General features: G+C 28.8%; 1 protein-coding gene across 4 annotated transcripts in view; it reads left to right on the plus strand.

The window, feature by feature from the left end:
* Positions 1–26,852, plus strand: part of LOC142330072 (uncharacterized) — a 48,228-nt gene that overhangs the window by 10,694 nt on the left and 10,682 nt on the right. For all 4 annotated transcript variants that reach the window (XM_075375119.1, XM_075375118.1, XM_075375117.1 and 1 more), the window contains 5 exons: positions 3,658–3,814; positions 8,217–8,376; positions 11,744–13,052; positions 18,346–18,431; positions 26,367–26,498. In XM_075375119.1, the coding sequence (XP_075231234.1) occupies positions 3,658–3,814; positions 8,217–8,376; positions 11,744–13,052; positions 18,346–18,431; positions 26,367–26,498 (1,844 nt within the window). The remainder of the gene's footprint in view (positions 1–3,657; positions 3,815–8,216; positions 8,377–11,743; positions 13,053–18,345; positions 18,432–26,366; positions 26,499–26,852) is intronic.

Here is a 26,852-nt window from a genome sequence, read left to right on the forward strand (position 1 = left end):
CTTTATCCTTGAAGGAGATATTGTGTGCGTGCGTGCACATGCGGGGGGAGGCGTGTATGCATATGTGTGTAATGCTGACCTGATAATATCAAGCCAACAGATAGTCTCTGTGCATCAACTCATACTTGGAACAAACGCATAGAACATGATGTAAATCAACCAATTGTCCGTATTGCAGACAAATTCCTGAATACACCAGGTCATATATCTCTGCAGCCTGTTCCAGAAAGCACCATGCCCAGAAAGATATTGCTTCACATACTTATTCGGGTGTACCAAAGAGGCACCCTGCAAACTAACAACAGGAAGGAGACCATGCGCGTTAACGTCCGCCCTCAGCCTCATCCCATCTGGCCTGCCACAAAACATTATCATGTTCTCCAATTTCCCATACTTTGTCAGAAGTCAACTCATCTATCTTCTTGGTGACATAACGCTATTGCCTCTCTGACACAATCAAGTCTATTGGTTTCATGTCCACAGTCACCATGATCACCTCCCGTGAAATCGTATGGTAGCCACCTTCTACCATTAAAATTATAAGGTGTTGAGCACTCTACAGTATGTCCTGATAGCTTTTAAATTTTAACTTATCCACCCAAACAGGCACCACATATAACATAATTGCTTCACAGACACCCTTATACAGGATACTCACAGTCTTGAAATTAAGACCCCAATCAGGATTGACCACTTGTTGAATACCAAAAAAGGCATTACAGGCCTTCTTCACGACGTATTGAAGGTGCTTCCACCTTCAATACGTCATGAATTGAATTGCAGTTTCTCATCGAGAAACATCCCAAGGTACTTTTGAGCCTACATATATTTTATGCACTGGCTTGCCATCAAAACATGAACCCACTGCCTCACTGCCAAACGGCCTTTGAGGAGCATCATAGTGGTCTTCTCCAGGCTGAAGGTTATCTTATGTTGATGACCCCCACAGCTCAAGTACCCTGCAAGTCTGAGTGGCTTGGAGTTCAATCTCCCTTCGCGAGCAATCTTCAACAAGCAAAAGCCCATCATCAGCGTAAGCCACAATTTGACACCCGCTGGGCAACATCAGCCGCAAAAGAGAATCAAACTCCACCACCCACAACAAAGGATCCAACATGCTGCCTTGGGAACACCCTTGGGCAGCATCTTGCCTACTTCATGGCTGCCCTCATGGAGCAGCACATCCTGATCACTGCAGTAACTTTGCATTACCTTCAATTCACTCACAGTGCATTATCTTTTTTGCAGTTGATAATGGCCAAAGGCCTCAACTAAATTTTTAAACACCCCTGAAATGTGTAGGAAAATTCCCAGAACATATTCCATCTTACTGGAACACATAAACAATAAACTTCCCCTGTTTGCTTTTACCAGTTTGTACAACTGTGGTTTCAGCATCAAGGAAGAATGAAAAAGAGATTGCTTCTGTAACCAATTTATCATATCTTCTTTTCATGAATTGAAAGTTGGTGATTTTTCTAAAATGGCATTGTGATAAAGAGTGCATTGTCAAAATTACTACAGATTATCAAGAAGCTTTGGAATTAACATTTCTTGTGTCCATTTTAGTAATTTTCCGCTTTCATTTGACCTCTCTAATTGCCATGTTTTCATCTTGCTTGCCAAGTTAGTAAAGCATTTGGTATAAAACCCATTTCTCCTCCAGCGTGCACTATAATAAATCTGCTATCTTTTGAAATAGGTACTTTTAGCCTATCACCTGAATCATTACACAGCGATTTATTTTTTGTGCACTAAAATAATATATATGACTCATCGGCCTATTTTCATTCCTAAATTTTTTTATGACAGTCAGATACTGAATACACTTAAACCTTATGTCATGTCGCTCAGAGAAATCCTTCCTGTTATTTTCGGTTTTTCTCCACTTAAATCCATATTATTCTATTATTTTTTTTTAAGCTCAGCTCTTTTCCTGAATAAACAATGGCATCTTTAAGCATTAGAATTTTCTTTTTCACCATTGGCAGTTGTTTATGAATTTCATGAAATTTGTTTATAGCTTGTCTCACTACACACTTGTCAAAGTCATCTAGTCCTGATGCAAGCATTTCATGGGGTTTGTATTTTATTGGAATAGAGAAAGAAATTTCTGCCAGATTTTCAGTTAATTTTTGTAGCAATCGCTTTTTCTCTTTTCCCACTCCTTGGACTTAGGATCATGTACTCCACACGTAGCTGCTGTTATTTTCTTCCCATTTTTTTATTGTGAATCAGGTGTTTATCTTCTTTTTATGACTTCCGAAATCTATCACCCTCTTGTTTCATAAACTTATACACACTATTTATTAGTTCCTGGGCCTGCAGTTTTAGTTTTGTTTTTTACAATAGACAAAAGTTCACTCATAATTATAAAACACTAAAAAATACACCAATTATAGAATGTGATTACTTTTCTCAACCAAAACTCGTTTTATTAGAGTTTTGATTAAGAAAGAGCATTTGTGAAAATTCTGTTTCCATAAATACTCTTACAGGATCAGCAAATACAGGAAAACTAGCTAAGTGGATTATACTAACATTCAAAAATGTAGGCTTATGGGTAGTTATTTATTTTTATATTGGCCTGTATTTAAAAACTACGAGTAAATAACAAACAATGTAGCTATATTGTTTATTGAAATGATTCTAAAAAAGATGATTCATTTCCTGAGTTATAATACTTTGCTTGTCTCTGTTTATTTTTAAATAAATAAAATTACGATAGATTATAAACTGTGTTTTATACGTCAGGCAATTATAATATTAGTAAATTTATCATTTTGTATTTGTCTGCTGATGTAATTATAATACTTAATTGAGTGAGAGTAGGGCTACATTTTGATAACATTCAAAAATATACCATAACATTTCTTTTTATGGCAAAATACTCAATCATTTATAAAGTATGAACAGCAAAATTAGAAAGTATTTAAAATTAATCCATAATACCGTCCAGTAACTTAAAACAATAAGTTGTATTCACAAGAAAGTAATTTGTTTCTACGCGTGAAAACTAAACTGAATGTTTCTTTTTGTTTTTTTTTCCGAATGTTTTCAGTTTAAATAACAGGCACCATACTAGCCGTTGTAGTCCAAGCTTCAAAATTCACTGCGGCAGCTACAGATATGTGCATTACAGTAATGAATGAGACCTATTAAAATATAAAAGGTTTATGTGAATTTACAGTGATCCTCACTTCAAAGTAAAAGAAAAAGTTAATTCGTGCTGACAGTTATTTTCTTTTTAAAAATTAGTTAATAATTATGATAATAAAAATATTTTTACTTCGTTGTACGAAGTAAAGGAAGTAAAAATATTGTAAAAATGATTGTAAAAAAATTTTTACGATAAATAATAATTCAATAATAACAATAAAAAAGAATTATTAAAAAGTATCTGAAGTTATTAATGAAATAAAATTTGATGTACTTTTCATTTAAAAAAATAAATGTGTATATGTAATTTAATAGGCGTTCAAGAAAGTCATGTGGTGGAGACATTAGATTTTTTAATATTTTCTTGATGTATTTAGTGATAAATTAGTTAAATATATATATATATATATATATATATATATTGGGTATATGATTGGATATTAATTTATAATTAATTGTAGTTGTGTAAATTATATTTAATTCATGGATTTTTTTTAGAGTAACAAAACAAAGAAATCACACAATTATTAGACAACGTACAGTTACTAAATTTCGTTATTTTCATTCATCAGAAGAATGTGATCCTACAATTCCTAGTCAGTTTCATTGCTTACTAGAGAGTTTTCCTGAACTCTATCTAGATGTAGTAACAAAAGTAAGTCCACTTTACTATAAAATTTAATTAATAGATATTATTTCACTATAGCACTAAACACACTGGCTAAACACTGTATTGTCAGAATTGTACTTACAATACTTTATATCAATGGAATTTTTTTAAATTATATTCATTATATGGTGTATGGACAATAGTAAAAAAATAAAATAGTTGTGCTGAATATCATAAAATTTGATCCAAAATATATGAGAAAAGAATTGAAAGCATTTAGCTTATAATAAAGGAAATAATTTATCGTAGCTTGCAGAAATCATGTAAACTTATCATTTTAGTGAGTCATGTGGATGAACACTAAATAATTTTGAAGGATTTCTGCATCATTCATAAATAGTGTTATCCATTTTTACACCATTTTGAAAAGCACCCTCTCCATTATAAATGCATTAGTTTTTTATTTAGAAAAAGCTGTATAAAAATGAACTTTTGCCTAGGATGAAAATTTACGCTTTCTATTATATCTGGCGCACCAGTTACATGGTTTTTAAACTTCATAAAAAATTCACCAGAATTAAATTACAAAAATTAAAAGCTACAAGAAGAGAAACATCTAGATATACAGATACAGCAAAAAATTAACCCAAATTTTTATAGAAATAAGAAAAAAGCCTTCAATGAATTGTATAACTTTCCTGCCTCTGCCGATCAAGTTGATTTATTCATTATTGAAAAAACTTTCTGTCATTTTTTCAATTCAATAACTTTAAGTTCTGTTTGTATCTTTATTATAAAATAGTTTGTTTTTTTTTTATTGAAAAGTTATACAAAATACAAAACAATTATTTCTGTACTTGTAGGATTTAATGAAAGTTGAACAATGGGATTATTGTTTTCTATTGTTATTCTTTTCCAAACATATACACTAACTAAAATTACAGAATGACTTTTGTCAATCAGTTGTGTCCCATGCTTGACATCTACTTGTATCAACTCTTGCTGTAACTCATCTAAGCATTTGAAGTAAAATCAGTCAATGGGCTCCAGGGTTATAAAGTAAATTCAGGCCAACATACATATATGTATGTATGTACATATGTATATTGGTCCAGAGTTATTAGACCAAATTCAGGCCAACATACATACATACATACATAAGCTTAAACATCTGTCTGACAAAAATTAATTTTTTGGATTTGGTAGCATTAGAATAAAGATTTTTTCATAGATTATTTACACTCTATTTTTAATTCCTATTTTATATTTTTAAATCTATTTTAATTTCAGACACTAGTAATAAAGCAGTTAAATTATTGAAAGAGTTAATTTTTGAATCCATGAATATTAATAAACTGTTTGTATAATCATGCTAGTATAAAATATTGGCAAGTTTACTTTATAAAGAGTGGAAGAGAGAAAGAGAAAAAAATAATAAATAAATAAATAAATAAATATATATATATATGTGTGTGTGTGTGTGTGTGTGTGTGTGTGTGTGTGTGTGTGTGTGTGTGTTTGTGTGTGTGTACGTTTGTTAAAATAAGTAATTTGAAAGTGTGCATGTGTAGTTGGTAAGGGTGGATACGGTTCTGGTCATATGATCCGTTAATAGTATAACACAGCACTGATAGATATCCGGGAAAGACGATAAGGGAACAGATGTAAGTAGAATCAGAGTTGGCCACATTGCTATTCCTATCTGTTTTTTTTTTACTTTTTAATTTTCTTTGTTTTTTATTTTTTATTAACTGTTGAGAATAAAGTATTCTATGTAATGGTATTACAAATAAACAGAGCATAATTCACAATATCTAGGTAACAATGTGGTAACCTGATCTAGGAAATAATTTTTACTTTGAAATATATGTTAGAGTACATCCTCAAATTCTTATATTTGTGCGACTCAAAATTTGAACTGCATGCTTGAGTTAAAGATGACTAAAAATATGAGAGTAAGACAAGTGAACCTTTGATGTTATTAAAATATAATTTTTAAAGTTGTTGCTTAAAGTAAATATATTTGGTTATTTGCTGAATTAACCACATTATTCAACTGATTATTAAATTTAATTCAGGATCAAACCATACTCAGTATATTTATACATGATTTTGCATTTTTTAAATATATAAACTTTATAATTGACCGTTAATTATGTTTAGCCAGAAAAAACTACTTCTTTTAATGAGTAAAAGTTATAAGTTTAAATTTTAAAAAAATAGAAAGTCGTGACTTTATCCAACAGGCATCTTAAGCACTAGTTTAGCTGAGTTGCAGACCCCAGATAGGAAGAAGAGTCTCTAGACAACCCCAGTAGAGATACCATCCCAATATCCCCTCCTAAAATGAATATGTGCCTGCCAGTTACAAAGAGAACAGATATGGAGTCAAGGTAATGGCTGACTCCCATAGCACTTATTTAAAGAGTAAGTGATGAACGATAAGGAGAGGAGAAAAGTAATTAAAAGGAAAGAGAAAATCAAACCAGAGAAATCTTGGTAGTTAATATCTTGCCCAGGATCAAGAGTCAAAATATAAAAAAGTTCTTAATTAAATTCTCTTGAACCTTCACAATTCCAGAGAAAAGAACCAGTGTTCTGGTAAGATTCTGATAAGAATCTTACTAGAGAATTTTTTCCAGTGATCTTATTTTCTGAAGCAGTATTTCAAGTATTAATTAGCTGCATTTCTAAAAAGAGAAACTAAAGTAATATATTTAACAGTAATTAATTTTGTTGAAAGTTTATCAAAATTACTAGATAATACTAAAAAGAAAAAAAAAGTTAACAGTATTAGCTGTATTGTAGCAGCGCCTGTCAAGATTGGTATGTAATATTCAATTACAAGTGTGTGGGAAGACAATTGAAGTTATGTCAGGACTTTAAATAAAATTTCACATATGTCTGGATTTGAAATTAAATTAGAGATTTTTGTCAGAGGTATAGAATCTAGCAATTTGAATATTTCCCAAAACTAAAAATTATTTTGAATGATGCAAATTTTTAAAACATTAATTAGAATTTTGCAAGTTAATTTACAAATATTTTTCTTTCATTAAAGATTAGTTTTCACAAACCTATCATGATTTTAAAAGGATTGAAAAACGATTATATATTTATTTAATATGCACGATTTTGATAATAACCTCCTTAGCTTTGGATCCAGTTAAATAATTTATAGATGTAAACTATGATCTGGAATCTAATCCGATTTAGGTAAATAAATTTGTATATATGCAGAAGCATATTGAAGATTTGAAAGGTTATCAATTATCTCAGAATGAAGAATTAGAATCCATACTGAAAACCCAATATTAGAAGCATGGAAAAGCATACAAGATACTAATTTTGTTTCTATAAAAAAAATTAGCAATCTCGTTATCAATTTTCTCCTCCATTATTACTATTGTGAAAGTGTTTTTTTCCACACTAAATCAAAAATTAACAGAAGATTTGCCAGCATATATTTCTTTGCAATCAACAACATACTTGTATTTGTCTGACATAAAAACTGTTGCAAATAATATGAAACAAAAGGTATCTAACAAAAAGTTAAATTATTATCTTTTTTCTTTCTATATCTGTATTATTCATTTTTATATTTTTATTTTGTATTTCTTTATATTGAATAAATATTATTACAATTCCCCCAAACCCCAAAACCATCATCAGTTTAAAAGTTTATATATATATATTTCACTTTATTGTGGACACAATAACTGCTGTATTTTTACGCCAATCACTTTCAAATTGATATATAAAACATTATGACCCAAAATCTGACTCGAGATTGTTAATGGGAAAAGTTGAACCACAGGGGTGGAAATAGGGGTTTTTTCAAAAAAACAAAATGTAGCTATAACTTTCTTATTAAATTTGTTTATAACTATAATTTTATTGAATTCATTTAAAGTTCCTACTATTCTTTGAATAAGCACCTAAAACTTATCTAAGTAAGGTTTTTTGATATCACAACCACTGGCCCAGGGGAAAAAAATTGGGTTTCAAAGACAAAAAAAAATCATACCTCTCTTAATAGGCACAGTATCAAATCAGTGAAGTGGTTGTTAGTCCTCTAAACATTACCTAAAACTTTTGTCTGAAACAATTTTTGATATGATCAACCCTTACGGCAAGGGACGAACAAAATTTTGCTGGAATTGTAAGAAGCTGGAGCTTGTTGTGTGCTAAACATGTGAAACTCTTTTCACATGCAACCATTTTTGTATTGAGTAAATTTGAATTTTTTTTAACTTTAAGATGGAAAAAATTTTTATCCCCTACTTAGCACCGGTGAAATCTACCTCTGCCTTCTAGCATGCCGAAAGGGATTTTTTTTACATATAGATCAAATCGTTTTTGCCATTGCTGATGTAAAATGTTCCCTTTAAGATTGTCAGATTTTCTATTACCAAACCTAAATGACAATGTATGGTTTTTTTTTTAGAATGTCACAAATTTTGAAATGTCAGACTATTGCTGTCCTGGATTCAAACAAAATTATGATGGTGGCAATGAATTGAAATGTATTCTAGACTGTAACCCAAGTTGTATTAATGGTATATGCAATCGATCTGGTCAGATTAACCAATGTGTTTGTGAAAATGGTATGTAAAATTATTTTTGTTTTATGCAACAGTATTTTTTCTGTGATACTTGGCAATAAGGATTATTTAAAACTATTACGTTTTTTACTTGCATCTTAATGATCTCAGTCACTCATGATTTCCTTTGTTGTCATTAAAACTACTATTTTGCTTTTTTGCTTTCAGCTGAAGGTAGTTGTTTCTAGGTACTTTACATGCACATAAAAAACATCACATCCTAACACTTGAAGATTATGAAATATGTAACACAATTTATTTTATCCATTTAAATTCACTGGATATATTTATTTCAGTTCATCTCATTTTTTATTTAAACAAACACTGTTTGAATTAAATCATTTTTTTCAGCCATATTCTAAATCTTATTAACTCTAAAACCCACCACTAACAACTTCAGCTGGAATTAGGAGTTCAGAAAAGAACCTCTAGTTTCACTTAAGAAGGTTACAGAAGCAATTGAATGCTTTATGAAATAAATAAAAAAAGTTTTTTACTTATTAATTTGATTTGGTTTATCATTTAAAAAAGAAAACTTTATGTTACAAATTAAATAGGTACTAATTTATTTAGTCTTCTCTTATGTGATAATACATTAGTCTTTCTTTTTTTTGTATTTTATGTAATTGAAGTAGAATTTTCATTGCTAGAAGTTCTTTATTTGATCAAAAATATGCAGTTGAAGTATGAATGTGCTGAGGTTAATAAGAAATAACATAATGTTTTACTGTTTCACTGCAAGAAATATATTGTTGCATAAATGAAATCATCCTTAGTGCTCATTATAGAAAAATTAACCTTTTATCTTTCTTCTACTAACTTACTTCCTAATATTGGTACCACTGATGTATGCACGCACACACGCGTGTGTGTGTGTGTGTACATGTGCATGTGCTTGTGCATGTGTATGGGTGGGCGGGTTATGTGTAAGCATGTGCATGCAAATAAACACACGCTTTTTAAATAGAATTTAAAAAAGAGAGTAAGATTAGAAGAGTTTGAAATGGATTAATTTTCCACAAAATGAGGCTGATTGCCCAAGCCAAAGAAAAGTGAAACAAGAGATTTAAAATTCCAACTATAACCAGTGCTCTTGATTGCAAACACTTGTAAATAAAATCCAAGCATATTTGGTGACAGTTATATAAACAGAAAGAGTTATGCCAGTATTTATGTTCAGGCAACATGTGATGCTGATGAAAAACTAAAAAGAATTGAAGCTGTATAGCGTGGAAGCACTCATGACAGCTGGATTTGAAGATACAGTATAATTTATAATTAAATTTTTAATTTTCATTACATTGGGATTAGTTTTCTATTTTTGAAATGCTCATGTGACAGGAATGCCTATCTTTTAGCAGACAGCAGTTATGGTATTGCTCCTTGGCTACTGATTCTATTTTCACATTTAGCACAGACTAGAGATGAGACAATATTCAATAAAGTACACTGCAAAGAGAATAACTGGAATGGAGTATGGCTAGTTGAAAATGAGGTTTCAAGTTTTAGTTAATCTCTGTCAAGTAAAACTGAATAAAGATCCTAAAATGTTTGTTGTCTGTATTGTGTAGTATAATATTTCAAGGCATGTTAACAATGTTTGTTATGTAGATGAATAATTGGAAAAAAGGTGAAGGGAAATCTATTTTATTTTCCATAACAAATACATACTACTAACTTAATATAAATAAATGAAAAAATGTTTTTTATTACTCATTTGTTAAAATAAATTTAGATAAACTATCATTTTTTCATTGACTTAATTTTGTTGTTTTGAGAGATCATTCTCAAGTTTTTTTATTAACTCTTCACATCTCTTTTGTGTCCTTGTCAAATTTAACAGTTCAATAAGGACTATTCATTGAAATTCAGTTGTCAATAATGAAATTAATTCTTCTATTTTATAGGATTTTAATTTCTTTTTTCTTTATCTCTATTAGTAGATGACGATGAAGAACTGTTGAATTAATTGGTTGCTAATGATTATTTTTGATGATGATGATAGCCATGAAGATGATTTAACAGGAATATCTACATTAGATTCTGCAAAGTCATGGCCTTTCAGAACATTATCTCTGCCATTGCTAAGCACACTATCATCCAGGTATTTGCTGGATGATAGGATTTTCAAATTTATCTAAGATACCTACAAAGTCTTTCCCCTGTTCTTTAAGTTTGATTTTTTTTATCTCCTGTAGTATTTCTGTCAGTCTTCATTTAAAATTTTTTCAAAATTCTTTTCAGTTTACTTACATTCACAGTTTATTTTATGCTTTTTTCTTATTTCATTTTTATGTCATTCCATGCTTTTTCTTTACCTCCAACAATATTAGTTACAAGACTTGTTCATGACAATTATATTATCTTTCAATCCATCAATAAATACCGCTTACCTGCTTTCTGTTTTTCCTACAACTGGATCAAGCATATTTTTACATGCTTTACGTAAACATGACTTTACATATGACAACAAAGTTTTAGTTTTATTAAGAATATAATACACATTTTTAAGTTTTTGATGATGGAATTCTATTGCAAAAACGCTTGAATGCATAAATAAATAGAAAATTATTCATAAATGGGTTTTTTAATTTTAATTATTAGTTATATAATCATACTGACAAGCCGTGTTTGATAAAATTATTGAAAAGGGTTTTATATATATAAAGAAACCTTGCCACTAAAAAAAAAAAAAATGATTAAAATTAAAGTATTTTTAGAGAACAAGTTCTGCAAAGAACTCTTTATTGTGTTTAAAACAAGTATGGTTAAAGGAGAAGTAAAGTTAAGTATTATCTGAAGTTAAGTAAAGTTCCAAAAAGAATTAATTTTTATATTATTTATATAGTGAAAGTAAACGAATAAATGACTAATACATCATCACTGGCTTGACTGGACTGGTGGCAATTGATTTGTATGGAAAGGAGCAGATGCATAGAATTTATGAAGGGTATTAATTATATAAATTATAAAAGGAAAGTGGTTTGCAATTATTAATTCAAGACACTTTAAGATAGTCTGTGACATCCTGTTTTGCAGATTATATTTTACAGATGACAAAACAGATTTTTAGTTTTGAAACAAAAAGTCGAGTAATTGATTAGAAAAAATTCAAAATGTCAGTGATCAAGGAATTTAATATATTTTTCTATACTTCTGATAGGTTTTCCAAGAAAAATAGCACTTCAAAATTTTCTGGAAAATATACTTATGTAGAGTTTCAAATAGCACAAAGATTGTTAAAATCAGCTCAGTAAAACTTAAGAAATAAGTGTGTTTTAATATGCAGATATAATTAAGTAATAATTTTAATGTTATGTTAATTTTTTCTTTTTAGAGAAAAAAGACTTTTTGATTTTTGTTTTTTTAGGTATGATTTTACAGCCAGATAATGTAACTTGCTTAAACTTGTGTGATCCACCTTGTGAAAATGGTGATTGTATTAGTTTTAATGTATGTAGTTGTCATCAAGGTTATAAATTAAGTTCTACAGATTCACATTTTTGTTCACCTATTTGTAAACCAGAATGCATTAATGCAGTTTGTATAGCACCAAATATTTGTAAGTGTCTTGATAATCATAAAAGAAATCGCAATAGCTGGAATGAATGTGCTCCAGTTTGTAATCCTAGTTGTATTAACAGTGATTGTTTAGCTCCGAATTTTTGCGTTTGTCATGGAAATTACACTAAGAGTAATATTAAACAGAATGAATGCCATCCAATATGTGATAAATGTAACAATGGTGAATGTGTTGCACCAAATAAATGTAACTGTAATGAAGGTTATGCATTACATGATAACGATTGTAAACCTATTTGTAAACCAGAATGTATTAACAGTATATGCATTAAACCAAACAGATGTGAATGTTTAGAAGGTTTTGAAAATAGCAATAATTTAGATAATCCTATTTGTAAACCATCATGCTATCCAGAGTGTGTTGATGGTGATTGTACTGCACCAAATATATGTACATGTCATAATAATTTTAAAAATAATGAATTAAACAATTCACTTTGTGAGCCAATTTGCCTACCAGAATGTGAAAATGGTAATTGTATTGCACCAAATATTTGTAAGTGTAATGAAGGTTTTATGAGAAATGACACAACAGAAAGGTGTGAACCATACTGTTATCCACCATGTATAAATTCTGATTGTATTAAACCAAATTATTGTGAATGCCATGATAATTATCACAAAATTAACAATAACAACAATTCACATGTATGTCAAAATAAAATAAAGCCATGTAAGAAAAAAATTAAAAGTGGTGTGAGTCAGTTAGATAATTCAACATGTTATGAATTTGATGAAGTTTTAAAAACATTTGATGAAGAGTGTAAAACTGAATTTACGAATGTAACATGTTATGATGAATTCTGTAAAAATAATCAAAGTAAAATTTGTGAAATGTTTTATACTTGTGATATATGGCCTGATATGTCTAATAGTAATCATATTGTTGCTAACTGTATGTGGAATAATTACATTTTACACACCAGTACCAATAGTAGCGATGATAATGTCAAATATGGATTAGGTCAACATAAACCAAGTGATTTTAAGCCAGAGTTTATAAGAGATGCTTATAATTGGAAATCAGAATATTCTTTTAAACAAAATTTTGATGACAATCCTTGTTTACTGTGCTTTTGTCCGGTTGAGGAAGAAAGGTAAGTTTGGCTAAATTTCACTCATATTTAATTTGATATAAAAATATGTTTTTATTTACTAATGTTATTAATTTGTTATTTTATTATATAAATTTTAATTTATTTATTAAATCTAATTTTTTTAATTTATAATTCATGATAACTCAGACTCCCATATAAACTATTTTAAATGAAATCAACATCAATGACAAAAAAAATTTTAGGAATTAAAATTAGTACTCGGAATGCTGAATCAAAATTGATAACTAAACACTGATATCTACTAATTTAGGTCCACATTAGTTAGCAAATCTCAAATCTAACAAAAAAAACTGATTGAGAGAATGTACTGTGACAAATCTTGCCACCAAAACTATAATGGACTCAATAATATCAACATTATCAATTATCAAAATTTATCCACTCAAACACTTAAAAAAGATGGAGAATGAGCAGTATTTTTTAATATCCTTTGTATTTGTAAGACCTAGCAAACTCTTGAAAAAAAATAAATGTTTTTCCTTAACAAGTTTCCTTGTTTCAAGACTAGTGGTGGAACAAATTCCTTATCTTTGATTTGATAGTCTGTAGAGTTGTTATCCAAATAATCCAGTAATAGTATGCTAAACAAATAACACACACACAACTGATTTACATACACGTAGTTGGCAAATTTAGCAGATTATAAATTCACTGGAGTTTTTCCTGTGTACCATAGTAATGTTAATATAATGTTTATTTAAATTATGTGTGTGATACCCTATACATTTCATTCTATTATCAAAGAAATCAATGTGATAAATAGATTGATTACAGAAAACTTTGTAAACAAAAATTGGCAATAAAAGAGTACTTTGGGTTACTACATAATTTTTCTGATGTTTTACAATAATTTTTTCAAAAATTACTAGAGGTACAATTCTAGAACCTGTTTTATTCAATCTATTATCAAAAACAATGTGGAACCACAAATTTACCTCTTAATTTAAGTTCCAACCATTTCAATAAGAATTCATTTTATTCTTGGAGTAGAAACAAGGGAAAATTGTTTTGCAAGCTATAATTCTAAAATGAAGTGTTTACAGATTCATATTTATGTGAATGTTTTTCTTTGTTTTCACATATCGTAAAATATTTTCCGTTTCTTCATGAGACTCTTGTTCTGACACACAAAAATAAATATTTTCTTGAAATAAAAGAAATTTGAAAGCCGATTTGACATACTGAACTGAAATACAAATATTTCTTTTTAAAACTGCACTTCTTTTATTTTTATAGATCAGTGTTTAAAGAAGTTATCATATAGTAAATTACCCATGAAATAAGAATTTATTTATTCTGGCTTCATCTATCCTTTATGAAAACATTTTGCTTTTAGTTGCATTTTATTGAACTACTATGGCATTTACAAAAAAAATCCTTTTTTGTATAACATTTTCTCCCCTTTAACATAAGATCTTGGTTTTGCACCTTCATTTTAGAGATTCATATAATTTTTTTTTACATTCATCTACAAAATAATGTAATTCACAAAATTTAAGTCACTTTGGAATTTTTGTGAGGTTAAACCATTTGGTAACTGGACAATTAATATATACATTTTATGCTACTAAAGAAAAGGAAAATATTCATTTGTTAATAAGAAAATGAGCAAATAAGTAATTGCTTGTAGTAAGTATACTGAATGTACTGTTGAGTTATGATATTCTGAAGTATGAAATTTCCTTGAGATAATCAGTATGGTTCTAGGTGATTATGATTTTTAGCAAAAAAAAGTATTCAGTATGTGAGAGGATGACTACTGGTGAAAGTGATTGTAGATTTACTTAATGGCCTAATGACTGCTTAATGGCCACATAACTTTTAAAGTTATTTATGAAAATATGAAATCAAAATTATGTTGTTTATTAGTTGAGTAATTATACAGATAATTACAGTAATTATTACAGAATAATTTATAGATAAAACAAAAGTTCATTCAGCTATTAAAAAGACTTGACAAAATAATAATAATACTGTAACTGAGTTGGCTACGAACAGTGGTTAGTGATTTATTAAGAACAATTGCAACTTTAATAGTCAGTCTATATTTCTGAAAGAGGTTAAACATAATTTTAATGGGAAAAAATGCCCATAAAAACATGAATTCAATGACTACTACAGGACACATCCTCCTTCAAATGTCTGTAATCCCTTAACAATATGCATATTAATGTCCTCCAACAAAACTGTTTTAGAGACATTTTAGAATAGCACTAATGTAGCATAAATTTACTTAAAAGCAGTTACTAGACAGCCAACTCAGATTTGTTATGCTTAACCTTGTTGATTCTTACAATTATTAATTCAATGCAAACTGGTAGTTCTGAATCCTCGTAACTGAAGTGTAGTTCTTGCTCTGGGCTGCCAGCAACATAGATTTGATAAATGTACAAACAAACAAAACTTTGTGAATAAAATTCTGTAAGTAGGATTATAACTAGATCCTTGTTGATTCTAAGTAGCTTGTGAGAAGTAATTTTTTTAATTTTTTAGAGATGGTTAACTATATTTATTACTTATAAATTGTTTTTTTCCCATATGATGTATGTATATTTTACTTTATTATAAACATGTACATTAATAAAAAGTTATTAGAATTAATTATATAGAAACTTCTTACACTTTGACAAACATTTAAAAGATTCTATTATGATCAGTCAATAAATTTTACCAATAAGTAAGGAATTTGGTAGACAGAACTTAATGTGGAAATGCATCTAAATTGATTTAATAATTGAACTGAATGCCTGAATTCGTTAAAATAAAGAATAATTAAAATTTATTATTTTAGGTTAATTTGTTCTCCTGCAGAAAATAAACATAACTAGACAATTGCTAAATAATTCTCTAACTAAAATGTAACACTGATAAAAAAATGCCTTTACTATTTCAGTAGGGTGAGTATATATTTTTATAAAGAAGTATTTTTTTAGCTGTGATCTACTCTCCTATAGATAATACCTCCATTAGGTCTTAATTTCTTTTTTGTTTGCTGCTCAAATGCAATTTATTTGATGTTTACCAAATAAGTAAAGTTGGTTGCATATAAATTGCTTTTAAATAAATAAATTTCAATACTGGAGCAGAAGTACAGAAATTCTACTTCAGAGCTGTTCTAAAAATGATTTTAACAGAGGTATTTATTGTTTATCGATAAGAAATTATAAAATAGCACGTGTCTTTCAATAGTTCTTAGTTTAAGCAATTTTGTCTTCCATTAAAATTGTGTTTAATGTAAATGCATGATGTTAGAAATGAATAAAATTTCATAAGAAAATGGATGTTACAGACTAACAAACTAAACTAAAAAAAAAAAAAAAAAAAAAAAGGCTGAAAATTAAAAACTATTTTATTTACCCAGGCACTCATAAACAATGTTAAGAGATTTTTAACTGTCTTCTGCTTTTTATATTTGTATTCATTCTATAAAATTTGATTTCATCATTTAGTTAATTGCTTACTTTATTAAATAGTTTGTTAATTCCTAAAATAGATGAATTATCTTATTACATCATAGGTTGTGACTTTATAGCTCAGTCAGTAATCATCTCTTGTTGCCTAAATTGCAGTTCTAGATCAATTCCTAGAAAAAGTGTGGAGTTTTGAGCTTTCCATATTGAAAAAGCAATTAGAAAAAAGACTGTGAAATAATTTGTTCAACTTAATATAATTTAGAACTTCATTTAAGTTAGTATTTCTTCAGTATTAGTATTCTTCAGTATGTTAGTATTTTTATCAGACTTTCTTCCATTTCTATTATAGTAGAATCATTTGGCATCTGTTTAAAATTTCTCTCAGTTATCATCTTTGAAGTTTTCATTTTCATTAGATTTTAGTACCTATCTATTGATCTAGCTAAACCACACAGCAGAGCTATAGCTTTAGAAGGGAAAGTATTATAATCGGTTAAATTTGGGTATATGCAGTTTTCACTGGATCTTTACATTTTGACACCCAAGAAACCCAAAAATTGGATGGCAATGTTCTCATGTACTTGGGTGTGTTTGGTGTTTCACAACTTATATCTCCGGAACTACTTGCCCGATTTTGATCAAACTTGGTCAGATTACTTCTATACATGAAGGAGCATTGGACATTAAATTTTAAGCTTAAAAGGTCAAGGGAGTGAAGCTGTAGAGCAAGGTTATCCTCAGTATCTCAAGATTTCAGCTAATTAAGATCTTATTTTTCTTAGGCACATTTGTAACAATTAAAAAGTAATATTTCCAAAAAAAATTTTTGTAAAATCAAAAAATGTTCTAAATAAACTAGTGGCTAAGTGGGTGTAGTGTATCATTAGTACTCCTCACCATAAGGAGCGCTAATGTAGTACTACGTACAGCTGCTGTAGTAGTCACCTCCTGTGTTGTAATATCACAGATGAGTGGTAGAATTAAATAAATGAATAATATTTAAAGTGTAAAAAGCATTTAAAGTGGCTGCTAGTACTGCCATTCCATGCAAATGAAATATGGTATGCGCGTGTGCTTTAGTTAGAATCATTGCATTAAATAAACAAAAAATATTATATTAAAATAAAATGATAAATATTTTTAATTAAGTTGTATGTGTAAGCCGTGCATCAGAAAAAAGCCATTTGACAGGAAAGTCCTACAACTGTGTTGTCAGCTTTTTTGTGTTAATCTTACAGTATTTACAAGACTCATAATGTAAGCATGGTTGGTCTTTATAAAAAAATCAAAGTTAAATTTTTTATTTTTACTTCTTATATTATATTTACAATCAATGAAGGAATTATTCAGTATAATTGAACTACTTCAAACACTAGTTACTTTATTATCATAACTGATAGAAAATTTAATATCTTCTAATCATTTATTTTTAATTACTAAAACTTTTACTCAGTTATTTTTAATAAGTGCACTTTTAATATACATCAATTAGTATAATATAGATTTTTTTTACAACACTTATCATTCATAGAAATTAATAATTTTTTTTTCAATAAATCTCATTATTTAAATTCATAAATTGTAATTTGTATAATTTTTCTGCTGTGAAATGTGATCAAAGATAGAAAATCAAATAATAATAATAACAATTAATTAAAAAATATCTTGATTCTGAACACTTGGAACTGTGCTTCTAGAAGATCTTTTCATTAATATGAAGATCTTTTCTATCAAAAGAGGTTCCTTCATCTATGATGGATCTTCTAAAATTATACTTTTTTTAGTCAATATTTTTTTATTTGTTTTATTTTTTTAAAGCTGTTTTGTAGAATAAGTCAGTTACACATTTTTATTTTCAGAATAACATGTCAGGGAGAAAAAATTCGGTTCAGAATATGCCAGTGCCCTAGTAATGAAACAACTAAAAAAAGTCCATTTACCTCAGGTGTGTATTTTTTTTCTTCAATCTTGAAGCTTGTTTAAGAATTTTTAGCGCATTAAAAATGTCAAGACTGATCTGGATTTGAACTGAGGATGTCTGTAAGAAAGGTTGATGTGCTTCCAACAGAGGTTTAACCTAGCTTATATAAAAGGATTCTTTTTTCCATTTTTTTTTTTTTTTACATTACAATTGAAAAAAGATAAGATATGGATGTCTTCATATGAATAATAATAATGTCTTATATAATAATGTTTTTGTATGTAATGAAATTATGTGTGTTTTCTATTCTCATTTTTATCACTAATTTTTTTGAAATGATAGATAATTTTTTGGAATTCACAGATTTAACACTTAACACTACTGCATTATTTTGTTTTTACTGTACAAAATAAAATATTTTTTCTTAAAATAACAATAATAAATGTCTACTTATCTTGAAACTGTTCAAGACTGTCAGTTACTTTATTGCTAAAATACTACAAGCAATATAAATGCTGCTAAACGCTATTTGAATTAGTTTTTAAGTAACCAAGTTGAAAGTTTCATTCCTCAACTAAACAAAAACTTATTTTTAATTGGGAAAGCTAGTAGTAAATAGATAATGTTGTATAATTATGTAATACTTTCATATTCTGCATCTTTAACTGACTTCAAGAAGGGAATTTTCAAGTTAACCTCTACAATTTTTTTTTATGATTTCAGGCCTTACTCAAAATCAAATTCACTAATTTTGATAATACTTTTTTCTATCTTATAGAGGAAGTTTGTCTGATTGTAGTGTAGTAACTTTCTTTTAGATATAGAGATTTTTTCTAAAAGAAAGATTTTTGATGTTTTGAAGATATTTTCTATTTTGTCACGATCTTATGATTGAATTTTTATAAAGTTGCATTTTATAGCCTAAAGTCATTCTGATATTTAAAATTAATTGTCAAATTTGAGGTTAATAATAATGGTTTCTACCCTTCGTGTATATTGTAAACTGCATTTTTTCACACAGTCCTACTCATATTTTAAATAGAATAAATACTTTAAAATGTTAAAAAATGCTTTAAAAAGTAGAAAATAATTTTATTTCTTTATTTAAAAATTCTTTATGTCTGTACAGAATTGGTAAAAAAATATTGCCACAGGTTATTAGTTACGTGGTTTTAATTTGGCTCCAATAAAAAACATCACAATTTAAAGAAAAACTGAATATTTTTTTAAATGTTTTAGTTCCTTTTTTAAAATTAATTTATCTTTTTCTAAAACTAATAATGTTGACTGGCTGAGTAGGTAGCATGACAGCATTTCGGTCCTGAATCCCGTGAGGTCCTGAATCCCAGTCAAGAGTGGCTGTTCTTTATTATTGTTTTAAGATATCCATGCTTATAATTTAATAATATTTCAGCCATTTTATATTAAATTATTAACCGTGTTATGTAGTGGTTATTCAGAAATTAAATATATTTTTCATATTACATTTCATTTAAATTAATCTTATTTGTTGAATTTGGTATTATTTTTTTATAACTTCATATTTATATTGATAATCTCAAGTTTGAATCCTGAATAGAATGTAGAGTTCTCCATGTATACTATTTTACATCATGAAATTGGATAAATTCAATTTCACAACATATTTTGGTTGAATATACACACGCGCCCACACACATTAGTGGTAAAGAAAACTATCTGTCTGTTGGCTGACAGTTCAAATAGCAATTTTTTTTACTGCTCTGATAGAAAGTAGATGCAAAACAGAACAGTATATTGTACTACACTGCTCTCTGCTTTGCCTGAATACTCCAGTTTTATCAACACTTGTGACATAACATACAAATGTGACATACAAAACAGTAAGCTGTAGTATGTAGCACAAGCACAACTTTATTGAGGCCTTACAAATTAACATCAGTCATAAGTCAGATGTCATTAACTTATTCTTGATAAGGAATGATACCTAAGGAAGTACGTTAGGCATAACATCGTTATTATCACTTAAATTAAATAAATTTCTATTCTGTAAAATAAAACTCTTTTCATCTTTTTCCCACCAGTGGCTATAGCGCTAGTTGTACAGGACCAAGAAATACAGACGTCAGAGTACTGCTCTTATAGGTAGCGTAAAAATCACTGCTACTTTTAAGTTGGTCCGGTCAACATTGCTCGATCAATTGAGTAGCTAGGCACAACACTAATACACATATTATTTTTCTGTTTTGAATTGTAGGTTTGTTCACGTAGTTTATATAATTGAAAGCTGCCTCAAAAATAGTTCTTACAGAACTTAATTCTTTTCTATATTCAGTGCTTGGCTTAATCTATGTTATTCAGTTAGTTTTCAAATGTCATATCAATTTAATTATTACTACATAAAATGATTATTTTTATCACAAACCATACCAAATTTTTGAATTTTGAATAAGACAAATTTTTAGGTGCACACAGACAATTTTAATTGTCTTCTCTATTGTTAATAATTGTTATTTTATTATTAGTGTCTCTTAGTATTACTGTATATTATCAATGCCTTATGAATCGTTACTGCCAGGTTTTTGAATCGAGATGGCATATATTCAGAACTCTTTAGCTGAGTAAATTTGAATAATGTCTGGCCATTTAGTTTCTCCTAAATTGAAAAAAAAAACAGTTCAAACATAATACACTTCTCAATTAAATTCTAAATATGCATTTCATTTACATAATTTTATTATAAATCAAGAGACCTCCATTGGAATCAATTCAACAACACTAGTGGTCCTTAGTGAAATTTTAATGCTAATAAAAAAGCCTATATTGCATAAAAAAATTTATTTTTTGTTCTAATAATGATTACTTTATATCATCTCACCCCTAATTATCAATCATTATTAACAGCAAAATAGGGAAAAAACTTTTTTTTTTAAATTATATATTTAAATCTAAAGTTATCTTTATCTTCTATAATTAGAGTTAATCTGTTAATCCAGATTATATATAAATTAAAACAAGGTTTCCAAGCTCACATAGGAAAACTTGTACGTCTGATTTGTTACATATGATACTATTTATTAATTATAAAATTTTAAATAATATTTCATTCGATTTTTTTTTAAGGGAGTTGGAGGCCCAACCTTAACCAACTGGCAATTCACTGTTATGCTATTGTACTTCTTTTCAATAGAAAACAGTCTCTGTACAGATCTACAGCCAGTTATCCTGATTATCAGATAACACCAAAGACATCACAAAAAATGAAAAAAAAATTTAAATGGAAAAGATGTAATGTTGAATCATAATGACTACAAAGAGAAACTGCAGTATTATGTTTATAAAGGAATTATGGCATGAAATAAGCAATCCTTCTCAAGGACATAACCTCTGAGGAGTAAGCACCCAAATCTTAGGGAAGTCAAGGTCAAGATCATGACCCAGCATGATTTTGGCATATAACTGAAAAATTATTTTGCCAACACTCACCCAGCCCTAGAATTTTATGGCACGTGAAAATAATTAACTGAATTATATGTGAATAGCATATTCCACGCTATTCACGAACAATTATGAGGATCTTATTGAATGTTCAGCCAGATCTTCATTAAAGGATTATGAATATTTTTAAATAATAACATAATGGTAGTTATAGTTACAACGGGTCCTGGTTAAGATTGTATTCTGCTTTACAAACAAACGTATTTTACAAAATCAGTAAAATCTTGGAGATTAATATCCTAGAAACAGGGAAGGGTTAAAGTAAGGTAAAATGCTACCAACCAGTCATATTTATAAAATCGATTCCCATAGATAACTAAAGTTAAAGAACATTGGTTTCACTTAATTGAAATTTATTGCTGATTAATGATCATAGCAATCAGTCACTTAAATTTTTAAGAAAAAATAGTAATAATACCATATTTATTCAAGTACCCCCCGCCACTAATAAGCCCTGAACTTGGATTTTCCTGACCGAAAATCTATAAAAAAAAATCGAGTATATACCGGTATTTTGAAGTGCAACAGATATGATAAAAAAAAATACGAAAATATTCAGAAAGTAAAACATTTAATTCGTTCATTTAAATTACAATATTAATATTACATTAATAATTAATACCGTAAACACTAGTTTAGTTCAGAATCAGTAGGCCAGTAAAACGAAAAGAAAGAATCATGTTGAAAAGGATCTTTTTAATATGGGATTTTATTTTTAATTAATCACTGTCTCTGTCAATGTCCGTAGAAAAGTTACCGGTAGTCTCCATGTCGCACTGCCAAAGTGATCATCTTCACTACCATCAAGTTCATTAGATATGCCGCATTTTTTAAAACTTTTCCTTACTTATTCCGTGGAAATACCTTCCCAAGCATCTTTTATTCAAACACAAATCTAGTTAAAATCTGGGCGTTTGATTTTTCCTGTAGCCGTGAGAAAGAAATTTTCATCAGCCATCCATTTACTGTACAGTTGTTTTAATGCAGATTTGAACGGTTTATTAATGCAGAGTCTAAAGGTTGCAATAGAGATGTCAATCCGCCTGGAATTATTACTTGGTCTGCCATACACTTTTTTAAAATGTCTTTCACTTTATCAGTCGTTTGCCCCCGATAACTATCCATTACTAGCAATTATTTTATAAAGTGATTTATAAAATCACAACGGTATTTATTTTATTAAGTAAATCTCCAGATCGCTTTTGCCATACATACCTGATCCAATCTAGAATTTAGGTTTCGTCCATCTAACCTGATTCCTGTGCTCTGATAACAACTCCATTTATCGGTACGGTAGGAAGAGTTTTTCTTTTAAAAACAATGTACGGAGGTAATTTTGATCCTAAGAAGTAATGCAAAGCATAACACTACACCTTTTTTTTTCATTACCACCAGTGCGAATCGTAACACTTTTTTGTTTACGGTATTGTCAATGGCATTTCAAAATATACGGAGGTTTAATCAGCGTTTCCTATTTGAGAAAGCAAATAGCCTTTATCTTTTCTAAGATTTATGTATTTGTGAAAATGTAATATTTTTTGTTCATAAGCGTCTGGAAGTTGTTGAGAAATGGTCGTCTTTCGTCTTATTGACAAATCACTTAGTGCAAAAAATCGTGTTATCCATCCACGGCTTGCTTTAAAATCAAATTTATTCAATGATTAAGCGATTTCACGAGCATATGATTGACACATTTCTGTCGTGACAGCATAACCGCATTTCCTTTTTTCCATAACAGTCATACAATTTTTTTCTATGTCTGTGTATTTTGGTTTTAAGGCACGAAAAGCCCCTGTTATTACCAGTGCCTTTCACCAGAAGTTGTTTCTTCTTACGCCAGTCTCGAATGCAGCTTTCATCTACGTCAAATTTTCTTCCTGCCGCCCGATTTCCAATTTTTTAAGCCTCTTCTATAACGCGCAGTTTTTCATTTACTGTAAAAGATCGTAAACGCTATCCTTTTGTACTCATTTTAATGCCGTAATTAAAATAAATTACCGTATTAAACTTTACAAGATAAACTAAACAGATAAAATGCACATAACCGTCCACATATACAAACAGTACAATAACTATGGCGAATAGACAAGACGACGATGGATAACTGATAATGTAACTGTAGTGTCATTAGAACCGCATGCAGCCTATACAGAATGAATCAGTTTTATAAAAATACCGTTAACTTCGTCCCTATCGATAATATGAACAGGCTGTTAATAATTAAGGATGTATTCTGTATAAGCAGCATCCGGTATTGATAAACGAAAGCCTAATGTACTATAGTTATGTGATTGAATTTAGGTACTTCTAAGAAAACGTTTACTTTACATAAATTATCCTGGCTAAAGGCTATGTTTCAAGTAAGCCACGCACCCTTATTTTTCTCTCCAATTCCAAGAAAAAAAAGCGCGAGGGTACTCGAATAAATACGGTAATTACAAGATTATGAGAAAAATCAACTTAAACAAATCAAACAGGACTTCTTGAAAAACAACACAAGGGATTTCTAGAAAACGTTTAAGGAATAACAAATATCAAGCCTTTGCTTCAAGGATAAAGATGGAAAATTGACCTCAACAACAAAGAAAATTGAAAAATTCTTGCAAGAAACTTTGAAAAACCATTTAATTGTCAAGAAATTGAGGAAAGATTACAATTCCAAAATCAATATTCATGAACTGGTAACTCCCAACATCCTAATGAAATAGAAATAGACAAAATCATCCAGAAATTAAAAAACAACAAGACGAAGCTAAAGATCATTGCAGAACTATGGGGAGAATCAGGAACACAATCAAGAGAAGGAGTGAAAAATATTCTATAAGAAATATAGAAAACTGAAAAAATTCCTCAAGATTGGAAAAATATAATAAATAATATATCCACTCATAAAAAAGGAGAAAAAAAACAGTTTTAAATAACTATAGAGAGATATCCCTCTTATCTAAGACATAAAATCCTCTCAAAAACACTTCATAATAAAACAAAGGGGATTCAGAAAAGGAAGATCATGTGCTGAATAAACCTGGAACCTGAAAACAATAATATGGGATAGAATAGAAAGACAAGGCATAAGAACTACGTAATCGTCTTTGAAGATTTCAAAAAGGCATATGACTAAATTGATAGAACTTACTTATTTAATATACTAAACAGATGCTCACAAATATAAAATCCAAAGAAAGATTATGGGAGAACTCTCAGAAAAATTCAAAATTAAAACAGGAGTAATAAGGCAAGGGGATGGTTATCACCAACTCTTTTTAAGGATAAGTGAACTACCTAAAAGAAATTCCAAAGAGAGTAAGGCCAAAAATTTCCTTCAAAGACAGAATTAATGTGCAACAGTAAAGATTTTCCCATGTTTCTAACTACAAAATAGAATAATCAATAAAGTCAATAAATTGAAATATCTGGGAGAAATAATACAAATTAATGGTTTAGATAAAGAAGCCAATCAAACAAATTCAAGAAAACAGGATCTAACATAACAAAAGAACATCTCAGCAAAAGCCAAAATCAGGTATTACAATACATTAATCAAACCAGTAGGCCTATATTCCTCAGAATGTATCTTTATTTTGAAATCAGATGAAATAAATGCAGTAGAAAAAAAGAAAGGAAAATATTGAGAAAAATGTTAGGACCATTAAAAAAAATGGTAAAAAAAGGATACAAATTCAGAAGTAATAAAGATCTTTACAAATATAATGAAACTGGGAAAATTCCATCAGAAGAGAACAACCAAATCTCAGTCATCCAGAGAATGAATGATAGGCTCACAAAAAAAACCTTCAACCACATTTACAACAAAAAGGACTGAGATCAATGGATCTCAGTGGTTTAAAAAAACATAAAAGAAATAAAAATATCTGAAATAATAGAAGATAGAATTACATTCTATCTTCGATTTTCTGAATTACATTCAGAAAACTGGTGCAAGATTTCTAGGATTTTCAAGAGAAGTTGAAAAAAGATACATCTAGTCAGAATATAGAAGACAAAGAGAAATGAATGCAAATGTTCCTTCATGTGGTCCCTTCAGTCACCAAACTCAAAAAAAAATTACAATTTTAAATAAATTATAATAAAATAATGTAACAGAAGTATCCTTTATTACTTAATATTGCCGAACTATCTCTCAATGAACAAATCGTAAAGTAACAAAAATAATTTCAAACTGGATGAAAAATTGTGTGGCATTAATTGTGGAAACTTAAGCAACATCATAAAATCTACCTATAAAACGATATTATTTCTGTATTAATAATACACAAAGCTTCAGTTTCTGAAATTGAAACTTAAAGCAGGCAGTTTCTTTCTGAAACTGCTGTTAAGAGTTTCTACAGCAGTTCTTAATTTCATTCAGAGAAAATTAAAATCATTTATGTAATTTGAAATAATTACATATATAATAAGTAATACATAAAAGGAATTTGTTTTATTTTATGAATTCATGTTCTATCTTCATTTTTTGTTCAGGTCAATCATATTTCAATGATAAATTAATTAAAATAATATCTATAACTATCACAGTATTAAGTTTTAACATTATTTTGTTTGCTGCGCTGAAATTTTATTGTAAAAGACGTAAACAACCTACGGAATATAAAGGTATGTAGTCACTTTACTTTATTATTTTGTAGTAAAATGATATTAAAATTATTTAGTGTGAAAATTAGTTATTAATCTAAAATTAAATTGAATTATAGATCAATACTTTTAGTTTTCTGGAAATTATTGAAGTACGTTGAGAGTGTAACTTTTATGAATATTGTGTGAAGCTATTAATATTTAATGACTAACTTCTGTTCTTGTTTCAAATGTTTGTATTTTTAAATTATCATAGCCAATTATCGTGGAGAAAATTAGAAGACATTATAAACACAGATAACATTATTCAGGATATGGTCAAAAAGTGAATTAATTTTGTCTTTTCATTTAGTAGCCCATTAAGTGTGTGATTTT

This window comes from Lycorma delicatula, chromosome 9, assembly GCF_047948215.1.
Source record: "Lycorma delicatula isolate Av1 chromosome 9, ASM4794821v1, whole genome shotgun sequence".
Classification (NCBI taxonomy): domain Eukaryota; kingdom Metazoa; phylum Arthropoda; class Insecta; order Hemiptera; family Fulgoridae; genus Lycorma; species Lycorma delicatula.